General features: G+C 31.4%; 6 protein-coding genes across 6 annotated transcripts; 3 read left to right on the plus strand and 3 right to left on the minus strand.

Moving 5' to 3' along the window:
- LOC9301236 lies at window positions 1–1,323 on the plus strand. Its single transcript, XM_002863343.2, has 4 exons — window positions 1–149; window positions 249–413; window positions 513–677; window positions 1,022–1,323. The coding sequence occupies exons 1-4, from the start codon at window positions 72–74 to the stop codon at window positions 1,199–1,201; spliced, it is 588 nt and encodes a 195-aa protein (XP_002863389.1). The 5' UTR covers window positions 1–71; the 3' UTR covers window positions 1,202–1,323.
- A 2,679-nt stretch (window positions 1,324–4,002) lies between these two features.
- Window positions 4,003–5,046, plus strand: LOC9299466 (abscisic acid receptor PYL1). Its single transcript, XM_021015853.1, has one exon. The coding sequence runs from the start codon at window positions 4,183–4,185 to the stop codon at window positions 4,855–4,857; it is 675 nt and encodes a 224-aa protein (XP_020871512.1). The 5' UTR covers window positions 4,003–4,182; the 3' UTR covers window positions 4,858–5,046.
- A 3,693-nt stretch (window positions 5,047–8,739) lies between these two features.
- Window positions 8,740–9,966, minus strand: LOC9299467 (protein HAIKU1). Its single transcript, XM_002865116.2, has 2 exons — window positions 9,859–9,966; window positions 8,740–9,670 (listed from the first exon to the last, which is right to left on the minus strand). Exon 2 carries the CDS (start codon window positions 9,660–9,662, stop codon window positions 8,961–8,963), a length of 702 nt encoding a protein of 233 aa, XP_002865162.1. The 5' UTR covers window positions 9,663–9,670; window positions 9,859–9,966; the 3' UTR covers window positions 8,740–8,960.
- A 1,406-nt stretch (window positions 9,967–11,372) lies between these two features.
- Window positions 11,373–12,212, minus strand: LOC9301237. The gene has a single exon (XM_002865117.2). The coding sequence runs from the start codon at window positions 11,990–11,992 to the stop codon at window positions 11,591–11,593; it is 402 nt and encodes a 133-aa protein (XP_002865163.1). The 5' UTR covers window positions 11,993–12,212; the 3' UTR covers window positions 11,373–11,590.
- Window positions 12,213–13,856: 1,644 nt separating this feature from the next.
- LOC9301238 (transcription factor MYC3) lies at window positions 13,857–16,117 on the minus strand. The gene has a single exon (XM_002865118.2). The coding sequence runs from the start codon at window positions 15,986–15,988 to the stop codon at window positions 14,156–14,158; it is 1,833 nt and encodes a 610-aa protein (XP_002865164.1). The 5' UTR covers window positions 15,989–16,117; the 3' UTR covers window positions 13,857–14,155.
- A 5,260-nt stretch (window positions 16,118–21,377) lies between these two features.
- LOC9301239 (probable ADP-ribosylation factor GTPase-activating protein AGD9) lies at window positions 21,378–23,580 on the plus strand. The gene is made up of 7 exons (XM_021013988.1): window positions 21,378–21,566; window positions 21,678–21,796; window positions 22,026–22,458; window positions 22,535–22,795; window positions 22,878–23,003; window positions 23,078–23,179; window positions 23,266–23,580. The coding sequence occupies exons 1-7, from the start codon at window positions 21,498–21,500 to the stop codon at window positions 23,371–23,373; spliced, it is 1,218 nt and encodes a 405-aa protein (XP_020869647.1). The 5' UTR covers window positions 21,378–21,497; the 3' UTR covers window positions 23,374–23,580.
- Window positions 23,581–24,577: the final 997 nt, after the last annotated feature.

Below are 24,577 nucleotides of genomic sequence, written 5' to 3' on the forward strand. Positions count from 1 at the left end.
TAAAACTTTTTATCACTATATAAACCAAAAAATTAATATCACAAGTTAGAGAAACAATAATCACAAGTCTTATGGAGACGATTGAGCAACAAAGACATTCACTCTCTTCTTTGCCTATGCTCTCTAGGCTTGAACACTTGGATTTCGTTGTAAATTGTTTTGTTTATCTTTGGTTTCTAAGTTAAGAACACATACTTTACTAATTTGATGAATTTACTCGAGTGTTTTTTTTTTTGGTTTTTACGTAGATAAAGAACCTAGAGAGACAACAAAACCTTCCGATTCCGAAATGGAAAGAGGAAAGCGCGTCTACCACACGTGGATTGATCGATAGAGGCACGGCGATCAGAGAAGCGTATTTCAAAGGATCATTACTAGATCGAATCGCGGCTTTGGAAACCAGACTTTTTCAGGTATGGTTTGATCAGTTTTCTTTTAAAATAAGTGTAATGTTTCAAGGGTTTTTGTATAATAAGGTTTTAAGAGGTTTTCATTTGTGTGATGTTTAAAAGATATGTTTGGAATTGGAATCGAGCAGTGCATCTTCTACTTCAACTGGAGGGTCCGGTGAAACATCAAACCAAAGGATTAAGAGAGATTTGACAAAGACATTGCCCATTTTCAGTAGCAACATTAATCCTTTTCATGTTCCCTTACAACATCCACAAGACCCTCGGGTATACATATATATATTTATTTAATTTTGTTGTCTATTTATAGATAAGAGTTTAATATTTCAAATACAAATTACAAGAAAATAATCAAATATTTCTTACCAAAAAAAGAAAATAATCAAATATTGCTAGATAGCCTTGACTAAGCATTTAAAGAGCGAAATTATGTCATTTTTGTTAGGATCTAACATTAGAACTTAGAAAATACATAAAAGTAATTTGGAATACTAGATTTTTCATTTTCATGTTTAAAATTTTCTAGGAAAAGAAAAGAAGAAGTATTTGTCATATTTTGTAACAGAATTTTTTTTCATAATTGTGATTCATAATGTTATTGTGAAATGTAGGAGATGGAGGAGAAGATTGAAGAAGAGAAAGAGGAAGAGATAAATGTAGAGAAGCCATTACTGGAGAAGAAAAATAAGAAGACTAAGAAGAATGATGCTACTGAAACTTGCAAACCAAAGAAGAAGAAGAAGACAAAATCTCCCAAGAAATGGTCTCGTTTTAGCTTATTGGGCTGTTAATTTTATGTTATCTGAAATTCCTTGGACTATGCATTTATTTCGTTTTTGTTTAAATCTAAGTTTTTCTTTACCCATCAAACTTTAGGATTAATATCGATTATTGCTTAAACATCTTTTTTTTACTCTTGTGTATATAGATAGATACTAGATAAGCTCGGGTTTTGACATGATTGAAACAAACAAATGGATTAATTAGTTTCGTAACATGATTTTCTAAAAGACCTAAAATTTAACTAAAAAGTTAGCAGTAGGAACTACAATTATATAGAAGTAGTCGACATCAACTATTTTTTTTTTTTTTGACAACCATAGCAATGTAGCCAAAATTGTACTATACAATAATAAAAAAATTTGTTGTCATATTAACTTTTAGGATGTACAGTACATCATGTACTATAAAGCAACTACCCTCCAAAAAATACAAATGTGTGGATGTAGAGATATGTATAACTGTATATTCCACTACTTTTATCCTTTTTATTTTCTTATCAATGTATATTCCATTATAACTTGGTCAGTGCCTCAGTGGAGTCTTGAAAATATTATATTTGAAAATTCTTTCAAACCAGATTTAAGAATAAAAAAATTCGCAATGATCAGAATCAAAATTATTATTCCACCAAACAGACTTTTGATACTTTTATTATCTCTATAATGCTTAAAGAATATATAGCAACCTATATATTCATAAATATATGAATTATTTTCTAACTTTAACTTTAGGAAAAGGTAACATTTAAAATTTTAATTATGAATTTTTTTTTTTGTCAGCTCCATTTCATTGTCTGCCACTGCCAGAGTACTATTCTCCTTTTCATTTAAAATTTTAAATAAAAGAACAAATTAATATAGCGTAATGATACAATTTTTAGAGAAATTGTAATGATTAGTGAAAATATTAGCATCGTTTTACACCCTTGATATTTAAACTAAAAAAAATTATAATCATATTGATATTAAAGTTTTAAAATAGTAGGATGTATAGAAAAATAATGTTCCATAAATATATGCTTTTTATAACGAAAAAGTCAACTTTCAATAAATTATGAGGAAACGAGATCTAATTTTCTAAACTACTTCGAATATCCGTACAATTTTAAAATGTTGATTCATTCGTAAACACTGTTTACAAAAAAAAAAAATCTAAAACCAGAAAATACATACTGCAAAAAGGTATATGATATAAATCTGAGATACGCACACATTAGGGAAAAAACGATATGGAATTGATCAAACTAAACTACATGAAAATAACATTCAAATTAAATTAATATATTAAATATTAATCATCAAATTTGATATAAGTGTATTTGTATTGAACCGTGCACGTATATACACATATAGACATTAAAATTAAATGTCTACAAGGCGCCAAAAAAAAAAAAACAGCTGGAGACTACTTTTTATGGTTTATAACTTGTACCTACAGTATATTTCTTATGTACCCCAATTATTTATCTTCATTTTTTTTTGTCTATACATTATTATCTTTGTAAAAAAATATATATACTTAACGTAATGATTCGTGTATAAGAAAAAATTGAAATACAAAAAAAAAAACAAAAGTCAAGGTAATAAGAGAAAAAAAGGATTTGCAGATTCGGTTGCAGAATAAATAAACATAGCCAAAACTAGTAAATGTATACACGGAGGCTTCGTGCCCACATTTAATTATCACTTGATAAAAAATTCTCTAAACTAAGTAATATGATTTTTTTTTTTATATTTTACTGAAAATTGTTTTAATCATTACAATTATTTAGTTTAAACCAGACTAAATTTAGTCCCTAGAGAAATTGAGAGTTATAGAGTACAGTAATTGGCTAACAACCCGCACTATGTGCGGGACAAAACTATTATTAACCAATTTTCATGTATTGATGATATTGAAGATTTTCGATTTTTATATTATTAGATAAATCAAACTGTGGTATATTAATGATTATCAAGATTAATAAAATTTTTATTTATGTATTAATGTTTATGTTTATCATAATTTATGATATATATCTTGGTATATTAGTCAATATACAAAATATTAGGTAGTCCATTTTGTATAGATTAGAATATCTTAATTTCATATTTTAATTATATTTTTGTTTTAATAGAAATTAAGTAGGAAAATAAATATAAGTAAAACTATTGACAAAATCTATAAATATTTTAATAAATGATCGGTTTAAACGGATTGAAAAGTTTTGTGAGAACGACACGTCACATGGCATTTTTGTTAATCAAAAATAAGGTTATTTTTTAAAATTGCTTCTCAATTAATATATAAGGGATAATAGCTTCACGCAGAAAGGCTTAATAGCTAACCTTTAAATGCATTCGAATAATTATATTTTCAACGGTTGCCAACCAAACAAATAAAAATAAATATTTCGACGCCCCTACATAATTTTTTAATTCTATAACTTAATTGCAGTTCGTGTTGACCAATTTTCATTAGTAATATAATTACCAAACTAAGAATTCATGAAGAATATGATAAATGATGTATTCTATTTTAAAATGTTGAATAATCGGTATAATAATATATTTTTAATTAGCATCACATATATAATTTGGACTTATACTTTTTTTTTTGGATAGAGATAATTTTGACTTATACATTCAATACGAATATAAAAGAATAAAATGATAAGTCTAACTAAACAGTGTTTATTGTACGTTAAATCGGATTTTTAAAATCCAAAAAAAATAAATCTATGTATTATTTTGAACGAATATATAAATTCTTGTAGTATTATTTTAGACTCTACAAAAGTGTACATAATTTTGTAATAGTTACTAATTTTGATGTACGTTTCAACAAAAATAGTAATAATCAACTAAAAGTAGAAAGATTCAGTGCCTAATGACATTTATGTGGTAGCCATTAAAAAAAAATAAAAACTCAACTCTATTAAATTCCAAATCTACCCTTCTTCTCTTTCTTCCTCCTTCAAATTTCAACTTTCTCTCTTTCAACGACATCAATGGCGAATTCAGAGTCCTCACAAGTAAACGAAGAAGAAGAGAACAACCAGAGAATCTCAACTCTCCATCACCAAACGATGCCTTCCGAGTTAACTCAAGACGAATTCACCTCACTCTCCCAATCAATCGCCGAGTTCCACACATACCAACTCGGTCACGGCCGTTGCTCATCTCTCTTAGCTCAGCGAATCCACGCGCCGCCGGAAACAGTCTGGTCCGTCGTGAGAAGATTCGATCGACCACAGATTTACAAACACTTCATCAAAAGCTGTTTCGTGAAGGAAGGTTTCGAGATGCGAGTGGGATGCACGCGCGACGTGAACGTGATAAGTGGACTTCCGGCGAATACATCGAGAGAGAGATTAGATCTGTTGGACGATGATCGGAGAGTGACTGGGTTTAGTATCACCGGTGGTGAACATAGGCTGAGGAATTATAAATCGGTGACGACGGTTCATAGATTTGAGAAAGAAGATCGGATCTGGACCGTTGTTTTGGAATCGTACGTTGTTGATGTACCGGAAGGTAATTCGGAGGAAGATACGAGATTGTTTGCTGATACGGTTATTAGATTGAATCTTCAGAAACTTGCTTCGATCACTGAAGCTATGAATCGGAACAACAACAACGCCGGTGACGGAGGAAGAAACTCTTCTTCTTCTCAGGTGAAGTAAAAAAAAAAAAACAATTGGGGGATTTTTAATTTTATTTTGATTTGTAATATGTTTTTTTTTTTTTTCTTGAATTGTAATTTCCTCGTTTGATTTATGGTTATGTTTTTTTTTTTCTTTTGAATTCAGTCTCTCCTAGATAATTGGAATGTTTTAGAAAAGTTAAATCTAATACTCCCTCTATTCCTAAAAGTTTGATGTTCTAGTGTTGTAGGTTTGTTCCACAAAAATTAATTTTTTACATTTGTTTTTATTTTTAATTAATTGATATTAATAAATCGTAGATTTCAAGACGTAATGATTATCTGTTTCAGATTACTATTGGTTCATAGTTTATTAAAAAGTGTTTAATAAAAATAAATAATTAAACAATGATTGTTTCTTAAAATATGTGAAATCTCTAGAAATAGAGGGAGTAGCTTACTTGTTATAGATATCATGGATTTAGGAATGATAACATACTAATTATAGTAATTCGTTTAATTATTAATTTGGTTGACAAGATAAATTTTCTGTTAGTTTTCTTTAAATGTTGTATAGCTTGTATTTTATAAGTTAATTTTATTTTCTTTTATTCAATTTTTGTATTTTAAATGAGTTATGGAATAGCTTCATTTCTAGGTCAGATGGGATATGGGAAAATATATGATCTGCTTAGAACTGATATATGTATATTTGTCTTTTTCGTAGCTTATTTAAAAAAAAAATAGTAAGTGTGTAGTAACTTTTCATGGTATTGATTGGTTACAACTTACAACGTTACAAAGTAAAAAAAAAAAAAAAAAAAAACGTTACAAAGTATACAATTTTTAAATTTAGCAATCACAAAAGCGATATCAAATAAAGCGATACAAAAAATATACTCTCAGTTTTTTTTTGTAGAGTTTTCTCAAACCACTATATTGTACAGTTTAGGGTCTAAATGGTAACCGAAGAATCTGGCTGAATCCGGCTGAATTGCTGAATCTGGCTGAATTTTTAGTGATTTTTAGCTGAATCTGGCTGAATTTTTACATTTTCAAATGGTAACCGCTGAATCTAGCTGAATTTTTTGGTGTTTTTCAGCAGAATCTGTTGAAATAATTAAGACTTTAACTGAAATATCGTCAAATAATTACGAATATTAATAGAATAACTAAAGAAAAATATCTAAATAAAATAGATAAAATTATCTAATTGTCTAATTAACTCTTATACCAATAAATAAATACTAGAATTAATATCTTTTTAGCAAAATTGAGTTGTTCTTCCAAATCTAATTTTTGAACTATTAAAAAGATATAATTAATTAATAGAAAGCTTTGTCAAAGTTTTATTGAAAAATTAATTTAAAAATAAACATGATAATATAGTATAGATTATCTTATTGATTTTTCATTGTTCTCTAGTAGTTTAAATCCTTAATATGATTAGGATGATTAACAATTTTTTTTAATTTGATATTTTAAATATTATTTTAGCATAAGTATGAGTTATTTTTGCAAAAATTTGGAAAATTATATTTAAGTATCTAAAATTTATTAAAATTATCTAAAATTATCTATAGATATCTAAACATAAATATGTCTCTTGTCTATTCTGATAATGATTTTATGTGTATGAATTATTCATATATCGTATTTGTATGATCTAACTTATTTTAAAATATAAATTTGATGTGTAATTTTTAATAGCCAAAAATATTTTAATTCGAGTTGTGAATCGCTATAATCCAAATTTTTATCTGAAATGAACATACTATGTATCTGTTGATGTTGGAAAAACTGTTGAATCTGGCTGAATTTAGTTTTATGCAAATGGTAACTGCGGAATTCCTGAATCTGGCTGAATCTGGCTGAATATTTTTTTCATGTTACCATTTACACTCTTTAACTATTTATAAAAAACTTATCGCTCTAGCTAACAATTCAAAATTTTATAAAATCTTGTGTTACCAATGGGACACTAAGATAAAATAAAATAGAAACCCGTAAAATGGTTAATATCATTACTAAAAGTCAATGTTGACAATCTGAAAACTGGTAAAATTAGTTGTTTCCATTGTTTATGACTAAAAGAATCATTTATTTCGTTTCGTTATATTCTTTTGATTCAATGATTATTTTATTTTTTCATATATAATTTCGTTGTAAAAAAATGTTATATGTTTTGCTAATTTCTTTTCTTTTTTCTCGCTCTAACAAGATTTACTACATTCTAAAAACTAATTAGTATTAGAACAGAGAGGAGTTGGGCATTTGAAAAGGAAAAGGCTTTGAAAGACGAAAATCTCCGTTAGTGATATTACAAATTTTGAGGAAGCTAAGTATGATTATATTATTTTTAATTTATTACATTATCTAATGATGGATTATTGGAGACTCTAAAGTGGATGATCCATTATGAGGCAACACTTAAAATAATTTTGTTACAGCCGACAAAAAAATATACATTTGTTACATAAATCTATTTTCTCAAATATGGTTAGACGGTGACAAATTATGGGAGCCACTCCTTTTTATATATTTCTGGCAATTGAGGGAGCCACCATAATTTGCAGACCCCTAGTACTATTCTTTTGTAGTATATGTTTTTTTTTGTGTGCACATTAATTATATGCTTTTTTTTTTTTTTGGACAAAAATTATATGCTTATTTAGTTTTCATTTTTCTAACTTGGTTGTTGCATGAAAATATTTTAGTAGTTGAGTAACTAAATGTTTTCTAGTAATCTATCTAAAAACGCCATTTATACCCAAAAAAGTTGCTGTAACATATTGTAAAATGGTATATTATTAAATATAATTCAGAAACTAGTCGTAAAATATAATGATTAGTTTCGGTTTTATCTATTTATTCTATAAAGTACTGTAATTGATTGTATTTAGTAATTGAAGCAGAAAAGTGAGGAACTCCTGAAGATGCTTCTAGTTTTATTCCATTAGGGAAAGGGACAAATCTAGTGGGGTACTACAAGTTGCCAACTTGGTTAATAAATAAAGTCAGAAGGTTAATTTTGAGTTTTATTTGATTGGAGGATAAAAAAATGAAATCAAAGGCTCCGGACTTTAACGATGGTGAACCAATTAAAAGAGAGGATTTTTCAGCACCACGACTTTAATGATTAACATCAAAACTTCTTTTTGGTTTAATTATGACAATGGGGTACCTAAAGTTATTGAAAATCTATCTAATATTCCATTTAATTATAAACTTCCTAAAGGTGTTACAAAAAAAAAAAAAGAAAAAAAGAATACCTTTCTAAGGTAGTTTTGTGATGTTATCTTATGATTGAGTATGATATGTTGGATTCATCTTCCCTTCAAGGCTTCAACTGTCATGTCACATATGTCGGATGCCTTTGCCACTTGAAAGTTTTATTCAAACGAATGATTATGGTTCTAACGAAGTTAGCAAGCTTGGTACATGTTATTAGGAGTAGATGCGTCTATCAGGTTCTACGAATTCAGACATGTATATGAACATTTTGTCACTTATGCTTTTTACGTGATTCCATACGCTTGGTTGCTCATGCGCCATGCGGGAGGAAGCACATTTTGTGCTATGCCAAACATGAAAACCATCATGAAGAAACTACACTTGAATCGTTTGGTTTCATGATAAGTTGAATCACCGATATTTAATGAACGAAATCGATTCATAATGACAACATTTCATAGTTTGCGTTTAGATATAATGAAACCACACAATCGTGACTGACACCAAATTCATGAAATCAAAATTGGCAAAACTGAAAACATATAACGAAAACGGAATTTTGACACAAATAGCAATTTGTATCAAAAAAATTTAAGATTACGATTTGACGTTAAAGAAAAAAAAAAGAATTCAACAATAATAACAAAATAAGTAAAGAGTTGTATTGAGTAATTTTGATATAAGTCAATAATAATTAAGACTCGCATACTTTTCAAACTAAAGACCAAACAAAAAACAAGTAACACATTGATGTTGAATGATCTTGATATCGTATCTATCTAGTTTATCAACATTCAAATACAGAAATGAAATGAGCAAACTTCTTTCTATTTCAAGTTACAAAGTGCATACAACTTGGAACCCTTAATCCATTAATTAAAGGATTATTAATATACTACTACTAATTAGCTATTGATTTTTCCATAATGGACTGAGCAATGGGAAGAAAAAACCGGGTGATGGCGGTGGTAGCGATTCAGTACCGCCTAAAAACCGCGGCGAGAACGCGAAATTTGGTGAGAACAATGGAAATGGCGATCTTGGCTGCGGTGACAAAACAAACTGTGAAGCTGGAGACTGGAATGACATTGGATTAGGACCGGTTTGATGTGACGGAAATAAACCGGTTGATGGTTGAACCGGATTTTGGTTTTGTGGCTGCGCTCGGTTTCCAACAGGGCTTGATTCGATTAGGTAACGCATATAAGCGGAGATGGGAGATTCGGCCGGGTTAACCGAAACTTGGTTAACAGGCTGAACCGGTTCAGATGCAATTGGAACCGATTGAACCGGAGGTGGAGGTGGAGGTGGAGGATGGTTGAGTTGGGTCAAAGGAGCCGGTCTAACTTTAACCAACCGTGAATTTGGAGGTTTTGGTGGGTTTGCTTGCGGAGGATTGACGGAAGAAGTTGAACCAAGTCCGGTTAACTGTTGAACGATGGATCTGAAATCGGTTTTGTTGATGTTGTAAACCAAAGCTTGAGGGTTTTGTTGTTGATTTTGCTGGTTTGATGGATCTTTACGGATGTTTTTTCCCATCTTATTCACACCTAGATAATGATGATGATCATTATTATGATAATCATTAACACGATTTCTCTGATCATCCATTATTAAACCTGAAACAAACAAACAAAAATAGAGCAAATCTAAATCTTGGGAGGTAAATAGTACAGAAACCACAAAGAGTTAAAATCTTTTAGGAAATTATAGTTCTTTGGTTACTGATTTAAACCAAGAATATCTTTAAAACAAGTAAAATTTAAGGGTTTTGTAACAAACCCTTTTAACGAGAAAGAGAACTTACGCGTTTTCTGAATTTGACTGGAAAAATGAAGATTGGAAAAGAAGAAACAAGAGAAGAAGAAAAACAAAACAAGAGGCTTTAAAAAGGAAACTTTGACTTTTTTTGTCTCTTTTTGTCTCTCAATTTAAGTTGATTTAATACTAGTTTCTGATAACTACTATTCGATTTTTACTAGTTGGAAAACCAACAAGTGGATTTAATTAGGATACATGCATAAACAAGTTGAGGATTAGTGTTTATAATATGACTAAAGTTGTTTATTTAGGAGTCGTATTTTTTATACCATGGTTTTAGTACGATTCATACGTTACAATTAAATCAGATGATAACACGTGTTTAGTGTCTTATCGTTGAAAATTGTAATAGTGTTTAATGTACAAGTTGGTAATAGTATTAAACTGTTGAAAATATTGCCCGTGAACGTATAAAATCTAGTCGAATATACAAATAAACGATAGATCGGATCCAACTAGTTTAGTAGTAGATATGGATGAGATATTGAGTCTTACTTACAGGTTATACAAAACGATACAGATTTTTAGCGAACATAGAAAACAGTAAATAATATTTTTTCCGATCTTAAAAAATTGATGTTCTAGTTTTTTTTTGTTGTTTTACAAAAATTAATTTTTAAAATTTTTTCTTTATTTTATTAATAAATTTTAATAAATCGTAAATTTCAAGATGTAATGATTGAAAAAGATTAATTGTTTCAAATTATTATTGGTTCAAAATTATTAAAAAAATATTTAATATATTAAAGTAATTGTCAATGAGCTTGCCTTGTCTTGTCTACTCATTCTCTGGAACATTCTTGGCCCGAACAAGCCAATTAACCCTCGAAAACATTTAAATTCCTCATAAGCACTTAGAACATGTACAAGACTCAAGACACGACCGAAATGACACAAAAAACAGACTTCGACACGACAAACCATCCAAAACGAAAGATTTTTTTTTTTTTTTTTCCTCCCATCCAAAACAAAAGTTAAACAAGGGACAAAAGACATAAAAAAAACGCAACATATCAATTATTAAATTGGTACATCCTATACATACCACAACGATATACCCTGTATGAAAACGATAAGGAATTACCAATCGAAGCAATTAGTATATCGAAAGAAAAAAGATAAGCTATACCACAAAAGTATCTCTCAAGACGATTAGAAAACGAAATCTGCCATGTCAATTTTCTGCATTATTATTTCGGAATTACGCAGTACGAAAAGTAGGCCCAATTGTAATGATAATAATCTTGACTTTAAGTCGATACTCATAGAGAATTAGAGATAAGCATTGTTGTTTTCTCTTATGATTAATTTTTGTTGCTTTGTTAGTTGATAGGTTTCTTAACGATAACAAAAACTTTATTTCACTTGCAATTTGACTATTAAGAAGGAATAGTATACCACACCGATAAGGATAGTCTCTCGTGTATACGAAAGAAACAAAACACGTTCAATGAAAACGTATTTTTTCATTCAAAGAAAAAAGAAACACAAAAACAGATATTCAAAGAGAACAAATTAAACGTGACAAGTAATAAATAAATGGAAACATTTTTTCCGCCAAATAATACTATTATATATCTCACATATTCTATCACGATTTATGTAATCACGACTCTGGATTTGAAACTATATGTAATCAACTTTATCCTTTCTTCCAATCGATGATATATGTCATCTTAAACATTCATATAAAATCTCAGAATCATGATCAATCATGATCATATGTTAATCTTCCTTTTTTCTTCTATTAATCCTTGATCTCTCAAATTCTCAAAACTCCAATTCCTTCGGACTCCAGTGCTCCTTACAAGCTTTGGTTGTTCGGGCCGGGTCGGTCCATTGCTAGGGCTAGCACCAACAGGACCACTTAGCCTAATGTGATGAATCTTTTTCACCTTCTTCATCTTATGGGCTAAAGACGATCCTGACCGTCCAATCTTCTCATAGATCCTAGGACTCAAATTCCCTGACCAATTTCTTCCACCAATAGGATCTACACAACATGTTTTACCTAGAACATGGTTAATCTCGACCTTTGGTGGTCCAGGACCGGAGAGATCAACATTTTTGTTGGAATCTGTTCGTGGAAGGGCTTGACATGTTAGACAATTTAGGCTCATGGCCTTTTTATGATCTCCTTACGACAATGGAGATCAATAACGAGAGAGAGAGAGACAAGGAAGAAGAAAGAGAGACTTCGGTTTTATTTAGTTAGTAAATATGTTTCTTGTTTTATTTTAGTAAAGACTAACGAAAACTAATCTAATTTTAGTGAAAAGTGTATATTTGTAAATTCGATTTTGGGTAACACATACGTTGTTGTGTAAGTAGACATATGGCCTCACACGTTAATTTAACAACTATTAACTTCATAGAAACGAGAGAGTTTTATGTCTTTGGTCGTTGGTTAATTAAAGACAAATTTTGTAAGAATTAACAATATATTGTAGTCATAAATTCATTACAAAATTATAGTGTGAACGAATTGAGTGAACTATTTAATATAGATAGCCAAAGATAGATGAAAGATGGCTATTATTTCCTAACATCCTTTAAAGAGGGGTCAACTTTATGGTACTACATGAAAAGTATTTTTCATATATTGCAAAAAAAAAAAAAAACTTAAGTTGGTGGTTTTTTAATTAGAACTCATCAATGATGGAGAAAAGTAGTTCATGTTTGCATAAAATCAAATGTCTTCACATTTTTAATTTAAACAAAAATTTGAGATTTAGGAGGGGTTATTGGATCATGGATTTATAAGGAATTAGAAATCCAAACAAAAACCATTTGTTATTCAATCATTGATTTTAAAATCTTAATTAAAATCATGTGTTATTGGTTATATGATTTATAAATACTAGTTAAAATCCTATGTTATTCGTTTAGTCATTTGTTTTTGGATTTGAGAATCCAAATTATGATTTAAATGGATTTGAATGGAATTGAAAGATAAAAATAGAAGGATTCAAATCCATGGGTAAACACATGTTATTTCAAAATCCATATATCTTGATTTCATAATTAATAGAAATTTTTAAATTCTATATGGATTTACAAATTAATAAACCAATAACACCCCCTTTAAATTCGAATTGTGGTGGAAGCCCCTTAGCCCATTGGTTGACCAAGAGTTAATTAATGCTTCTACACCAAGAGGTATGGGGTTCGAGTCCCAGATATTGCGATTTATTAATAAATTTGCATATTAAAGGAGGCAAGTGTGCAGGAGATCTCCAGCGAAGTACAATTATAGCCGTTCGCCAAGATTCTACGCAGAGAGAGAAGTGTCGTCAGGTCGTAGATCATTGAAGGTGTCCGTCAAGAGCATGCAGAAGGAAATATCGTCTGTTGTGGATCTAATAAGGGTCGGAAGGAATTGTCCGTTGTAGAATCGTCTATGTAACAGTTCTCATAATTTGCAATAAATAATAAATCTCGACGTCAAAAAAAAAAAAAATCGAATTGTGATACGGTGTCGGTACTAACACCAACTAATTAAACTACAAACTCCGGTCCAAACTTTATAAAAATCTTGATTTTCGCCTTATATATGTCGATGAATTTTAAACCAAACTTTACTAAAATACTTACGACTAGTCTTTAGAATGTACTCAAGACTATAAGAAACATAGGGTAGATCACACGGCTCTCTAAACATAAAGATATACTCGAACTCACACATAAGATAAGATAAGATAGGCACTAAAAGACTTCCTACTCATTACTTAAAACTAACAAATCTTTGTTTAAACTTTACTTTCTTTTACTTAGTATACAAAAAACAAATAACACATGTCTCCACATTTTTGGCATTATAAACAGTTTCCTCATATCCCCTCACAAAGATAAGAGCACTAACCTGCAAAATCCATTTACGACCACTTATTTTCCTCAGCTTTTTGTACACTACAGTTCATAAATTTGGACTTTTATGTTATATAAAAGTTACAAACTAACTCAAAAGTGATAAGTGATTCTTAATTGACAAAATTTCAATCATAGAACCAAAAAACTTCAATATAATTTACATACAAGTACAACCAAAGATTTTATTATATTACTAACTCTCTCTGGTCTCGTCTCCAACTTCGTTCTCACTTAAGGCTTATGATAACACTAAGCTAAGAACTAATCAAGTTCTCCTAATGAACAACAACATTTAACAACATGAAGCGAGTGATGCAAAATGAGTACTTACTACTTACAAAAGACCATACATTTACCCGCTAAATTCGATCGATGAAAACACTAGTTTCATCTCTTTAACATGCCGACTTTGTTCAATAGTTTTCTCCGACTTTCGTCATTAAAGCAACTTTAAGCTGGTCATGATTGAAAAACTGGCTCCCCATCTTCACGGTAGCTTGTTGAATCATCAAATCATTCACAACGGATAAACTCGCGTGATTCACTTCCAAATCCAATTCCTTAAGCGCTTCCATGAACCTAGCCCCAGGATGATCCTTCTTGCTGCATTGTACACGTATCATCACATCCCAACCTATGATCTTCACATCAATCTCCATTTCTATAGAACTCGCCGTAGAATCTTGATTCGAACTTTTCCGTTCTTTCGCCCTCGACCCGCCACCTTTCCCATTATTTCCTTCCTTGCTCATCCCATCTAGCTTCTTCTGAATCTCTTCTTTATCAGATTCCGCTTGTTGCAGCTTCGACTTAAGCTCATTGATATACGAAATAGCATCTCCGAGAAGAGAAGCTTTATCCATCTTCGAAACATTAGGAACCACAGCTCTCAAAGAATAAAATCTCTGGTTTAACTTCTCTCTTCTCTGCCTCTCCGCTTCAACATGATTCAACGGCTCTTCTCTCCCATTCGCCGGTTTCCTCCCCCGTTTCCTCGGCTTCTTCTCCGGTGGCTCAACAACAATCGCTTCCTTAACAACCGATGCTTCAAGATCAGAATGATCCGAATCAACCGATTTCGCAGCGGAACGAACCACAGTACTAAAAGAAAGCATCCCTTCATCATTATTACTCCCTTTCGAAACCGGAGACCTCTTCTTGCTACTCTCGTTACCACAGAAACTCAAAGTCTCATTCGATTTCAACAACCCACCTTGAAAGTTCCCATTTTGATTCAACCCAGAACTCGAGAAATTCAAATCTCTCTCAACAAGACAAGAACTTTGACGATTCTGATTCTCCACAGAGCTAATATCATTCTTATCAAGCTTCGAAATTTGATGAGAATCAGACTTAGAATTAGAATTCGAGTTATTACCATTATTAACCCTCGCCGGAGATTCGATTCCGGTGTTCGTCGGTTCACTAATCCACAAAGCTGGATCATTCTCTCCTTGATCTGGATTCAGATTAAAACCCCAAGAAGAAGCTTCACCACCATTGTTACCACTACCACCGTTGTTGAAATTAAACAAGTTATTAACTTTATCCATCAGATCTGAGCTTTGACTTATAACTTCCGACGAACCAAGCTCAACGACGCCGTTTTGCGTCGCGATACACACCATCGTCTTTAACCCGTAAATCTGACCTTGACCCGCTCTTTCACAACCCGACCCGGTTAAAGAACCCGACCCAGATAACCAAATCACACGAGAGTTTAAGAAAGATTCTCCGGGAAGTCCAACACCGTTAACGAAGCTTTGAGTCATCGAAACTAAGAAGAACCATTCAGTATCTGTTACTTCTTCATCGTTTGATTCATCGGAAACTCCAATTCCGCCGGAGATTAACGAATTAAGCTCACGGATTACTCTTTTCCGATGCTCTTGCTCCGCCGTGTTCGTGTTGTTCTTCTTCTTCTCTTTGTCTTCTTCTCCTTTGTAGTATCCATCTCCCCAGCCGAGGATTACAGTGTTGTCTCCGGTGGATGAATCAAAGTCGTGTGAGATCTGCCAGAAGATAGCGTAAGTCCAGTTTTCCCCGGCGGATTCGATTAAAGCTTGGAGACGTTGTTGAAGAGTATCTTCGTTGAATTGAGTTTGAGGAAAAGAAGGTGGTGGTGGTGGTTGTGGCGGTGGAGGAAAGAGAGATGAGTGGTGGTTTGTTCCGATGAAAGCTTCCATAGCCGCCGACGCGTCATCGTCGGAGGTTAAGAAGTTGATTGATGATGTTGTGCCGTTCATGTGAACATCCGCCGGTGAAAGGTGAAGACTTTTCCGGTGAGAAGAGATAGAGGTGACGTGTTGGGAAGAAAAATCAAAAAGAGGGAAAAAAGCTAAGCAAATGGCGTTTAGTGATTGTTTGGAGAAGATGATTCTTCTCTACAATAATATATTTTATTTTTAATAACAACTGTAAATAAATTATTTTTTTGTTGAGAGTATTTTATGAAATATTTGGTTAACGGTTACGAAAACGTAAAAAAATGTTTCATGGGACATGCATGGTGTGACAATTTTCGTTTGGACCACTGTTTTGTCTAAAACATAACTAAGATGCGTTTATGAGCCATCACAGAACGGGATTATTATCTAAAAAGTCATTTTTGCTCGACCATTTTTCAAAATTGCCATTTTCTCAACATTCTTTCAAATTTGCCATTTTTGCCATTTTTAAAAACTAAAAATTTGGAAAAATAATTTCATAAAACATATACTTTATAACAAAAACTATACCTTACAAAAAACTGGAACTTAACAAACCCAAGCATTATATGTAAATTTGTGTTTTTGTTTACAAGAAAATGGCAATTTTCAAATTTTTTTGATAAAATGGCAAATTCTGTAAAAGCCATCAAAATAAGTCCTTCATTCGTAATTGATTCATCACAGAACCACTTTTTTTTTTTTTTGATAACAAATCACAGAACCACTTATTATATTCAAAATAAATTTTGATGAAATCCATTTATGGTGATATAAGTGACTGAGAGTTTATTATATGGGCCAATGCTAGAATTCAAAATTTCATATTGCAATTTTTGTTCATAGTGATATATTATACATACCATATACCATGAGGTTTGATTTTCATAACTTACACCACCTTCCCAAAATCTCCGCCTAACCTAATTACTCTCCGCTTAATCGCTAGGTCCACCCTATCCGCCTCGATTAATGACTAATCTCCTAAAAAAAAATCAGTTACCTGACTACTCTCCGTCTAATCTGATTACTTCCCGTCTAATCCGATTATTCCCCGCCTAATCTTACATATCCCGATTATTTTTAGATTGCAAGTATAAAAAACTTTTTATTTTTGTTATTCAATCATTTAAAATAGGAGTTTATGATGTTTTACAATAACTTATGTTCAAATTTTAATAAAAATCATAAATTTGCAATAAAAATCATAAAGAATTGTCTCAAAAATAAAGTTTTATGCGTTTACAACAATTTTGAAAACAATATTGGATTAATGTTTTAAAAATATTAAAATAACCATAAAACTAATCTCTGATTTTAATCCGATTTTCTGATTAATCGCTAGGTCCATACCGAGTGCCCGACTAGCGCCTAACAATTTTTCAAACAACCATATATGAAGTTATTGTGAACTTCATATGTATTATAGACACCATATATGAAGTTTGATTTTCATAAATTACAAATTATTGTAAATTAACAGAGACATTTTGATATACATGTAAAACTGTTCATTACTTATTGATCCTAACTCCTAAGTATGATGCATGGAAAATCATCTTATCTTAAATCTTTGTGGGGTATATAACAAATCGGTTGTCGAGTTATCTAGCATTAAAAATTGCAAAATGATTTGCTAGTCACAAAAATTATTTGTAATAGAATAAAAAAAGAATGTTTAAAAATACTAATGTATCCAACAAAATAGCGAACGCCTGATTATAATTAAAAAAAGGGAAGAATAACCTAGTTATATGCTTAACACATGCATCTGAGGTCTCTTCTCTTGTATTCAGGGCATACACAAATCTCCTCTGTGCTATGAAAAAGAAATACGAAAGTTTTGTCTGATTTTACACTCGAAGAGTTATCCCTCGTTGATGCAAGAGGACGTGGGCGTCCGGCTCATCCTCGGAATCCGAAAATAAAACTGAGACAGAATTGATGTTCGATTTTTTTTTCTTAAACATTTTACATTAGAGGTTTTTTTTTTTTACATTAGAGGTTTTTTTTTTTTTTTTTAAATTTTTTTTTTATATTGGAATTATGTTAAGTAGCCCACTTTAATTGTTTGGGTCCTCTGTCTAGGCACAGTCCTGTCTGCTTTCCATGTTTCTGTCACCATAATTGCACATTCCTCAACTAAAGATGTAGAGTAAACAAACTTCTTAATTACTCCATCCGTTTCAGTTTAGTTATTGTTTTAGGATTTAAATTTTGTTTTATAATAGTTGTCGTTTTAGGTTTTCAATGCAAATGTTTGGTGAAAATTCCAGTTTTATCCCTACAGTTTTAATGTTTTGGCCAATGAATTTTTTTATAATATATATTAATAAAGAGTAAAACAGAAAATTTAATGCTTTCTTAATTTGTGTGAAATAACCTTAAACGACAACTAAAACGAAACGGAGGGAGTATATATTAAGTAAAAAAAATTCTCAACTTAAAATTTATTAATACAAATTTTTCTTCGTTTATAATGTCGTGAAATTTAGACGGAATATCGTTAAATTAAAACGCAACATTTTCAGAAATTGAAAACAACACGAAATGTAAACAAAAACAATAAAAAGTTTTTCTTTATATCTGATTACAAATCCTTTAATTTACCTAGGCTCTAAAATTTATAAAGTGAAAAACCTGAATTGAAGAACCTTAGTTTATCAAAGTGAGATTTTTTGAAGTTTATGTGATGTCGAAGTCGATTGGAAGAGATTTTGTAAACACTGCGTTTTAATTTTACCGTAATCTATCCAATTTTTACGACACTATAGCAGAACGAAATTTGCATTGATATTTTAAGTTGAAGAATTTTTACTAAATAAATAATTGAAAAGTTTTCTTACGATTTATCTTTTCTTTTTGGTAAGTCACCGGGAGGCAATCTCCCGGTTATTATTATTAGAAACTAAAAAAATTACAAAAGAACTAGTCTCGAATACGAAGATCCCGACGCGTCCTCCCGCATGATCGAATCAACAACCATCGGAATCGTACAAAAATAATGAAAACCTAACGGTAATGAAAAAACATAGTTTGCTAACCCGTCCGCCAGACGGTTAGCCTCTCTATACACGTGAGTAATACAGACTATCAAGTCCTTCGCTAAGAAGCCATGACACAAACATACCAGGAAAGACAAGGGATATATTAGACTCTCATATCTCCGTCTTCAAGAAACCAACCACCATTTTCGAGTCTACCTCTAACTCCAGCTGTGTTTTCCGCTTCTCCCAAGCTATAAAAAAGACATAATACACTCCCCAAAGTTCTCCTAAAGGTGCCGAGCAACGACCGATATTTAAAGCTCTTACGATTCATCTTTAGTTGAGAGGTTTTATTACTAAAACCTTTTTTATTTATTAAAATTTTTATATTTTTAGTCATGGCATATTGTAAGCTTTCTTTTAGGAGATGCTTAAGTTGTTTTTCTTTTCTTCATTATAGATCCGATTGATAACCAAAAACTGTACAAGTTTTTTAGTTGTTAGCTGGACCTGTAAGCTTTATCGGAATAGTGCAAAAGTGTAAGAAAGAGCTGTATAAAAAAACTGTAAAAAAAGTTTAGAGTAAAACTTTTAGTAACGGTTTTGATAAATTTTTTGTGATTAGTAACTGTCAAAGATGTATACACTGTACTTTAGTAGTACGTGGTTACTATTCAAAGCCTATATTTCAGTCCTCCTTATAACCACATTTTTTCATAAATAGTTAATTTTATCAATTTGCTAAACTTTGACTACCCACGAAAGTTGCCCATGATAATGCCAACCATTAATAATAAATAAAATATAAGAAAAAAAGAAGAAGAAGAAAAGTAGTCAGTGATAAGGACAACATGTACAATAATATTCAATGGTTAATCACGAATTCACGATGGCTAAAATGCTCCAGTTCACGTGATTCTCGTGGATGATGTAATTACAAAAAACTTTAGACCCACTAATCGTACACTAACATATGATTATTGACATTACATAATAAAATATATCTATTTCTTTAGGTTCTTGCCAGTTTTCTTACGAGACATTAATAAACATGTCACAGAAACATTGTATCAAGTAAAAAGTTTTACTTTATCAGAAAAAAAGAAGAAGTAAAAGGTTCTACAGGAATTAGTGTCTCGACGAAAAAAAAGAAAGAAAGACGAATTAGTGTAGATAGCCGAATTTAATACCTTACTATGCTTCAATAATAAGTCCTTTTTTTGGATTTTTGGGATTTAACAATTATCGTGGTTTTAAAATTTTGGACAGAAATGTTTTCATCTTCCAAACGATCCTCTTTGCAAATATAACAAGATGAATTTAGTGACAAGCTTCGATGAGGTTTAGTTTTATAATTTTATGTTTTATGGTTAGATTTTGTGATTAAGGGGGGTGTATTCAAACAGTGATTTTTAAATTTTTTGTTTTTTTTTTGTTAAAATCACCTGTTATTCAATTAGTGATTTTAAAATCTCTTCCTAAATTCTATGTTATTGAAAGTGGAATTTATATAAAATCACTTCAAATAATTCCAAATCTCTTGTTATTCAATTAAGAATTTAGAAAAACCAAAGCAAATCTACTGTTATTCCAACTTCACAATTCTTTTTAAGAAAAATAGTGAAAATAGATTTGGAGAGACTTTTGAACACTTTTTTAGTGCAAAAATAATAACAAAACAATACCACCTCTAGAAGTGGTATTTGGTTTTAAAAAAAAAGTCCAAAAAAGCATGCCAACAACTGGTTCAATTTTTTCTTTTCCTTCTCGTCTTTCTATCACTTTCAATTTTCTCTCTTCCTTCTTGTCTTTCTATCTCTCTCGATCTCGATTTTACTTTCAAGTTCTCTCTCACTCTCTCATATCAAGCATTCTCAAGTATCCAATCGAATCCACTTGTAACAACAAAGAGTACTTGCTAATAATTGGAGAGCAACAATAGCAGAGAACATGTGGACAAATGCTATGAATATGGAATCATGATGCTATACATTTTATGTTATATCTTTATATTGTTTTTTATTATTTCTATTGACTTATTGAGACTTGAGACTACTGGTTATTGATTGATCATTAAATTGAATACAGAGGTAGAGGTACGTCCAAAAATTGTGAGTCATGTGACACGTCGTATATTTGGCAAAGGAGAGGATAACAAAAGAGAAAAGCATTTGATTTATAAGTTTTTGATAGGTTTTAGACTATGGTTATATTGTAGAGTACATTTGATTTAGAATTGTGTGAAAAAAAAAAAAAAAAAAGACAATTTCGTAAGAGTAATACAAATATGGGTTTCTTTATGATTGGGCCATTCAAGCCCATCGAGTTTAGTATTGATCCGCTAATCTATTGATAGGCCTTTAAGATATAAAATGTTGCATAACAATAAAACAATATAAAAAAATAAAACGTAAACAAATAAAATAAAATAAATGACCTTTACAGGTTTCGTAAGGAAAAAAAAAAAAACAATTTCTCTGCTTTGAAGAAGAAGAGCGATCCATCGTCACCAGTTTCAGATTTCCAGATTCTGGCAAATTACACCTGTGAAATCTTCAACGATGGCGACTGAGAATCTCACCGATAAGAATGTTGTTTTCAGAAAACTGAAATCAAAATCCGAGAACAAGGTTAGGGTTTTCTCCATTCCCAATTTGAATTTGGGTGTGGTTTCGATCAGATCTGGAGCTTATACGACCTAAATATCCCGATTTGATATCTGATTTTACTTGGCTTTTTAGGTTTGCTTCGATTGTAGTGCGAAGAATCCAACTTGGGCTTCGGTTCCTTATGGGATCTTTCTATGCATCGATTGTTCTGCTGTTCATCGAAGTCTCGGTGTTCATATTAGCTTCGTCAGGTAAAACTTTGGATCTTGAGGAACACAAATTTGAACTCTTTAGGCTTAATTATAGCTTCAAGGACCTGTAGCAATGTTTCACCTTCTGGCTAGGGTTTAAGCCTGTGATTAGGAAGAGATTGACTTTTTTTCCTATTGACTATTCTATTTATAGCATTTTACTTTGTTGTAGATCTTCTAGTTGATTATAAGACCATATTGTATACACACATTCATTGTTTTTGTGAAGGTCAACGATCTTAGACTCGTGGAGTCCTGAGCAGCTAAGAACAATGATGTTTGGTGGGAACAACCGAGCTCAGGTGTTTTTTAAGCAACATGGATGGAATGATGGTGGCAAAATTGAGGCTAAGTATACTTCAAGAGCTGCTGATTTGTATAGACAAACACTTGCTAAAGAAGTTGCTAAAGCTATGGCCGAAGAAACTGTTTTACCGTCATTATCCTCTGTTGCTACTTCTCAGCCAGTGGAATCATCTGAAAATGGGTTTACTTCTGAATCTCCAAAAGAGAGTTCTTTGGTTAAGCAAGAAGCAACTGTTGTCTCCACTTCTTCACCAAAAGCTTCTCAGAAAGTTGTTGCTAGTACGTTTAAGAAACCCCTTGTTTCGAGAAAGACAGGGAAGACTGGTGGTCTTGGTGCTCGTAAGCTTACTACTAAGGTAAAGAGTTTAGTTGTTTTAAAGAATGAAAAGCTCGCGTTGGTTTTGATTAGATTTTTCCTTGTTGTATATGTAGCCAAAGGATAACCTCTATGAGCAGAAGCCTGAAGAGCCTGTACCTGTGATTCCTGCTGCTTCTTCAACTAACGACACATCATCAGCTGGATCATCATTTGCCTCTCGATTTGAGTACTTTGATGATGAGCAATCTGGTGGGCAAAGTGGCACAAGAGTGCTTAGCCATGTTGCTCCACCAAAGTCATCGAATTTCTTTAATGAATTTGGAATGGACAGTGCTTTCCCCAAGAAGTCAAGCTCAAGCTCATCCAATGCTCAGGTAAAGAAAAGTTGCATTTTTAAAAGAACTAAAGAAAGAGATAGAAATCGAATCTTAATTCAACTGTACATTTTTTACTTAGGTTGAAGAAACAGATGAAGCAAGAAAGAAGTTTTCAAACGCCAAATCGATTTCCTCTGCCCAATTTTTCGGAAACCAGAACAGAGATGCTGATCTGGACTCAAAAGCTACCCTTCAGAAATTCTCGGTATGTCCTAAACCAATAAACTTTTCTTGAGTCTCATTGTTCATACATACCTAATGCGATTACAAATCTAACAGGGCTCAGCAGCTATTTCAAGTTCTGATCTTTTTGGCCACGGACCAGATGATTCCAACATCGATATCACTGCAAGCGATCTCATCAACCGAATTTCTTTCCAGGTAAAGTTCTGAAGTAGAATCAAATTCTTCAGCTTTTCTTAACTCTGCTTATAATTTTTTTCTGATTTGACTTTGTTTATGCACAGGCGCAGCAAGATATGTCATCTATTGCTAACTTAGCTGAGGAAACTAAGAATAAGCTCGGAACATTTGCCTCTAGTATATTCAGTGATCTTCAGGATAGAATGCTGTAAGAAACACACACAAATCTTGTCTTTCGATTTACAGAGAACAAATTGTCGGATATAAATGTCATTTTTACTTTTGGTTTGTAGTTGAAAGAGTGATTTTTGAGGTAAATTGTTAAATGTGGAATTTGATCATTTGATATGGATATGGTAGTATATGTTTACAGTAGTATGTATGGTATTGTCGTATTGAATGTCAATTTAATCTCTTGATATGGTTGTATAATTTTGCTTTTTAAAATAAGTTGAAATAAAGAACTCAGCATGTGAACTTAGGAAGAACTTATTGGCCAATCAAAACTTTTGTTGAAAATAAGGATTATTGAAAAAGTGAGCAGATTGATATTTTTGATCATATCGGAACTTTTATCAACTAGTTTCATACTTTTATTTTTACTAGATCCTGATCCGCACATACGTGCGGGGTTTCATATTTTAAAAAAATTTCTAACAAATTTTAATTCAATATAGATTATTTGTTGTTTCTATGATATATATTTTAGTGTATTAGATCTGAATTCACACGTATGTGCAGAGATATCTTTATATATATAAATTTTTATATAGATTTTAAAAATATAAAATATTTTGTTGTGTTAGTGAACTTCATAATAGTATAAATATTATATAGTTAGAGTAATGAACGGAATTCAGTTGCGTTAGTGCATAGTTATATTTTAAGATTCGGACCTACACGTACGTGTGAAATTATATTTAAGAAATAATTAAGATATAATTTAGTTGCAAAAGTTAAATGATGTTACGGTTTTTATTTTCTAAACTAATCAAAACATTTCTAACAGTTTGATTACATGTGTTATATAGGATATGGATTCGGTTTTAGTTTGGTTATTTCATGTATATTAGCTAGGCATAACTATATTGGAACGGGAAACCTATCCCGTCCTGTATCTGTCATAAATTCTTCGTTCTATAACCCGTCTCGTATACGTGAAATAAATATATGACGGTCCCGTATCCGGCATAAATAGAATATGTGTAAATGAAAACGTACGTACAGAATTATGTGTGTAAACAAATTTATTTTATATAGTGCTCATAAGCCGAACACATACCAGTTGGGTATTTAGTTTGATTTTTAATTTATGTTCTCATCTCGTCCCGTCTCGTAATTCCTATTTTCATTTCATTCCATTAAATTTATAAACCAAATTCTTGTTTGCTTACCTTTAAATACCATACAATACAT

The sequence above is a fragment of the Arabidopsis lyrata genome, assembly GCF_000004255.2.
Source record: "Arabidopsis lyrata subsp. lyrata unplaced genomic scaffold ARALYscaffold_8, whole genome shotgun sequence".
NCBI classification, from domain to species: domain Eukaryota; kingdom Viridiplantae; phylum Streptophyta; class Magnoliopsida; order Brassicales; family Brassicaceae; genus Arabidopsis; species Arabidopsis lyrata.

What these genes read in the sequence shown, in the direction of transcription:
- LOC9301236 (XM_002863343.2), top strand. Translation starts at nt 72, where the DNA reads ATGGAGACGATTGAGCAACAAAGACATTCACTCTCTTCTTTGCCTATG. An exon ending in TGGAAACCAGACTTTTTCAG is followed by an intron (nt 414 to 512) that starts GTATGGTTTGAT and finishes GATGTTTAAAAG; the next exon opens with ATATGTTTGGAATTGGAATC. An exon ending in AACATCCACAAGACCCTCGG is followed by an intron (nt 678 to 1,021) that starts GTATACATATAT and finishes TGTGAAATGTAG; the next exon opens with GAGATGGAGGAGAAGATTGA.
- LOC9299466 (XM_021015853.1), top strand. Translation starts at nt 4,183, where the DNA reads ATGGCGAATTCAGAGTCCTCACAAGTAAACGAAGAAGAAGAGAACAAC.
- LOC9299467 (XM_002865116.2), bottom strand. Translation starts at nt 9,662, where the DNA reads ATGGATGATCAGAGAAATCGTGTTAATGATTATCATAATAATGATCAT.
- LOC9301237 (XM_002865117.2), bottom strand. Translation starts at nt 11,992, where the DNA reads ATGAGCCTAAATTGTCTAACATGTCAAGCCCTTCCACGAACAGATTCC.
- LOC9301238 (XM_002865118.2), bottom strand. Translation starts at nt 15,988, where the DNA reads ATGAACGGCACAACATCATCAATCAACTTCTTAACCTCCGACGATGAC.
- LOC9301239 (XM_021013988.1), top strand. Translation starts at nt 21,498, where the DNA reads ATGGCGACTGAGAATCTCACCGATAAGAATGTTGTTTTCAGAAAACTG. An exon ending in AATCAAAATCCGAGAACAAG is followed by an intron (nt 21,567 to 21,677) that starts GTTAGGGTTTTC and finishes TTGGCTTTTTAG; the next exon opens with GTTTGCTTCGATTGTAGTGC. An exon ending in GTTCATATTAGCTTCGTCAG is followed by an intron (nt 21,797 to 22,025) that starts GTAAAACTTTGG and finishes GTTTTTGTGAAG; the next exon opens with GTCAACGATCTTAGACTCGT.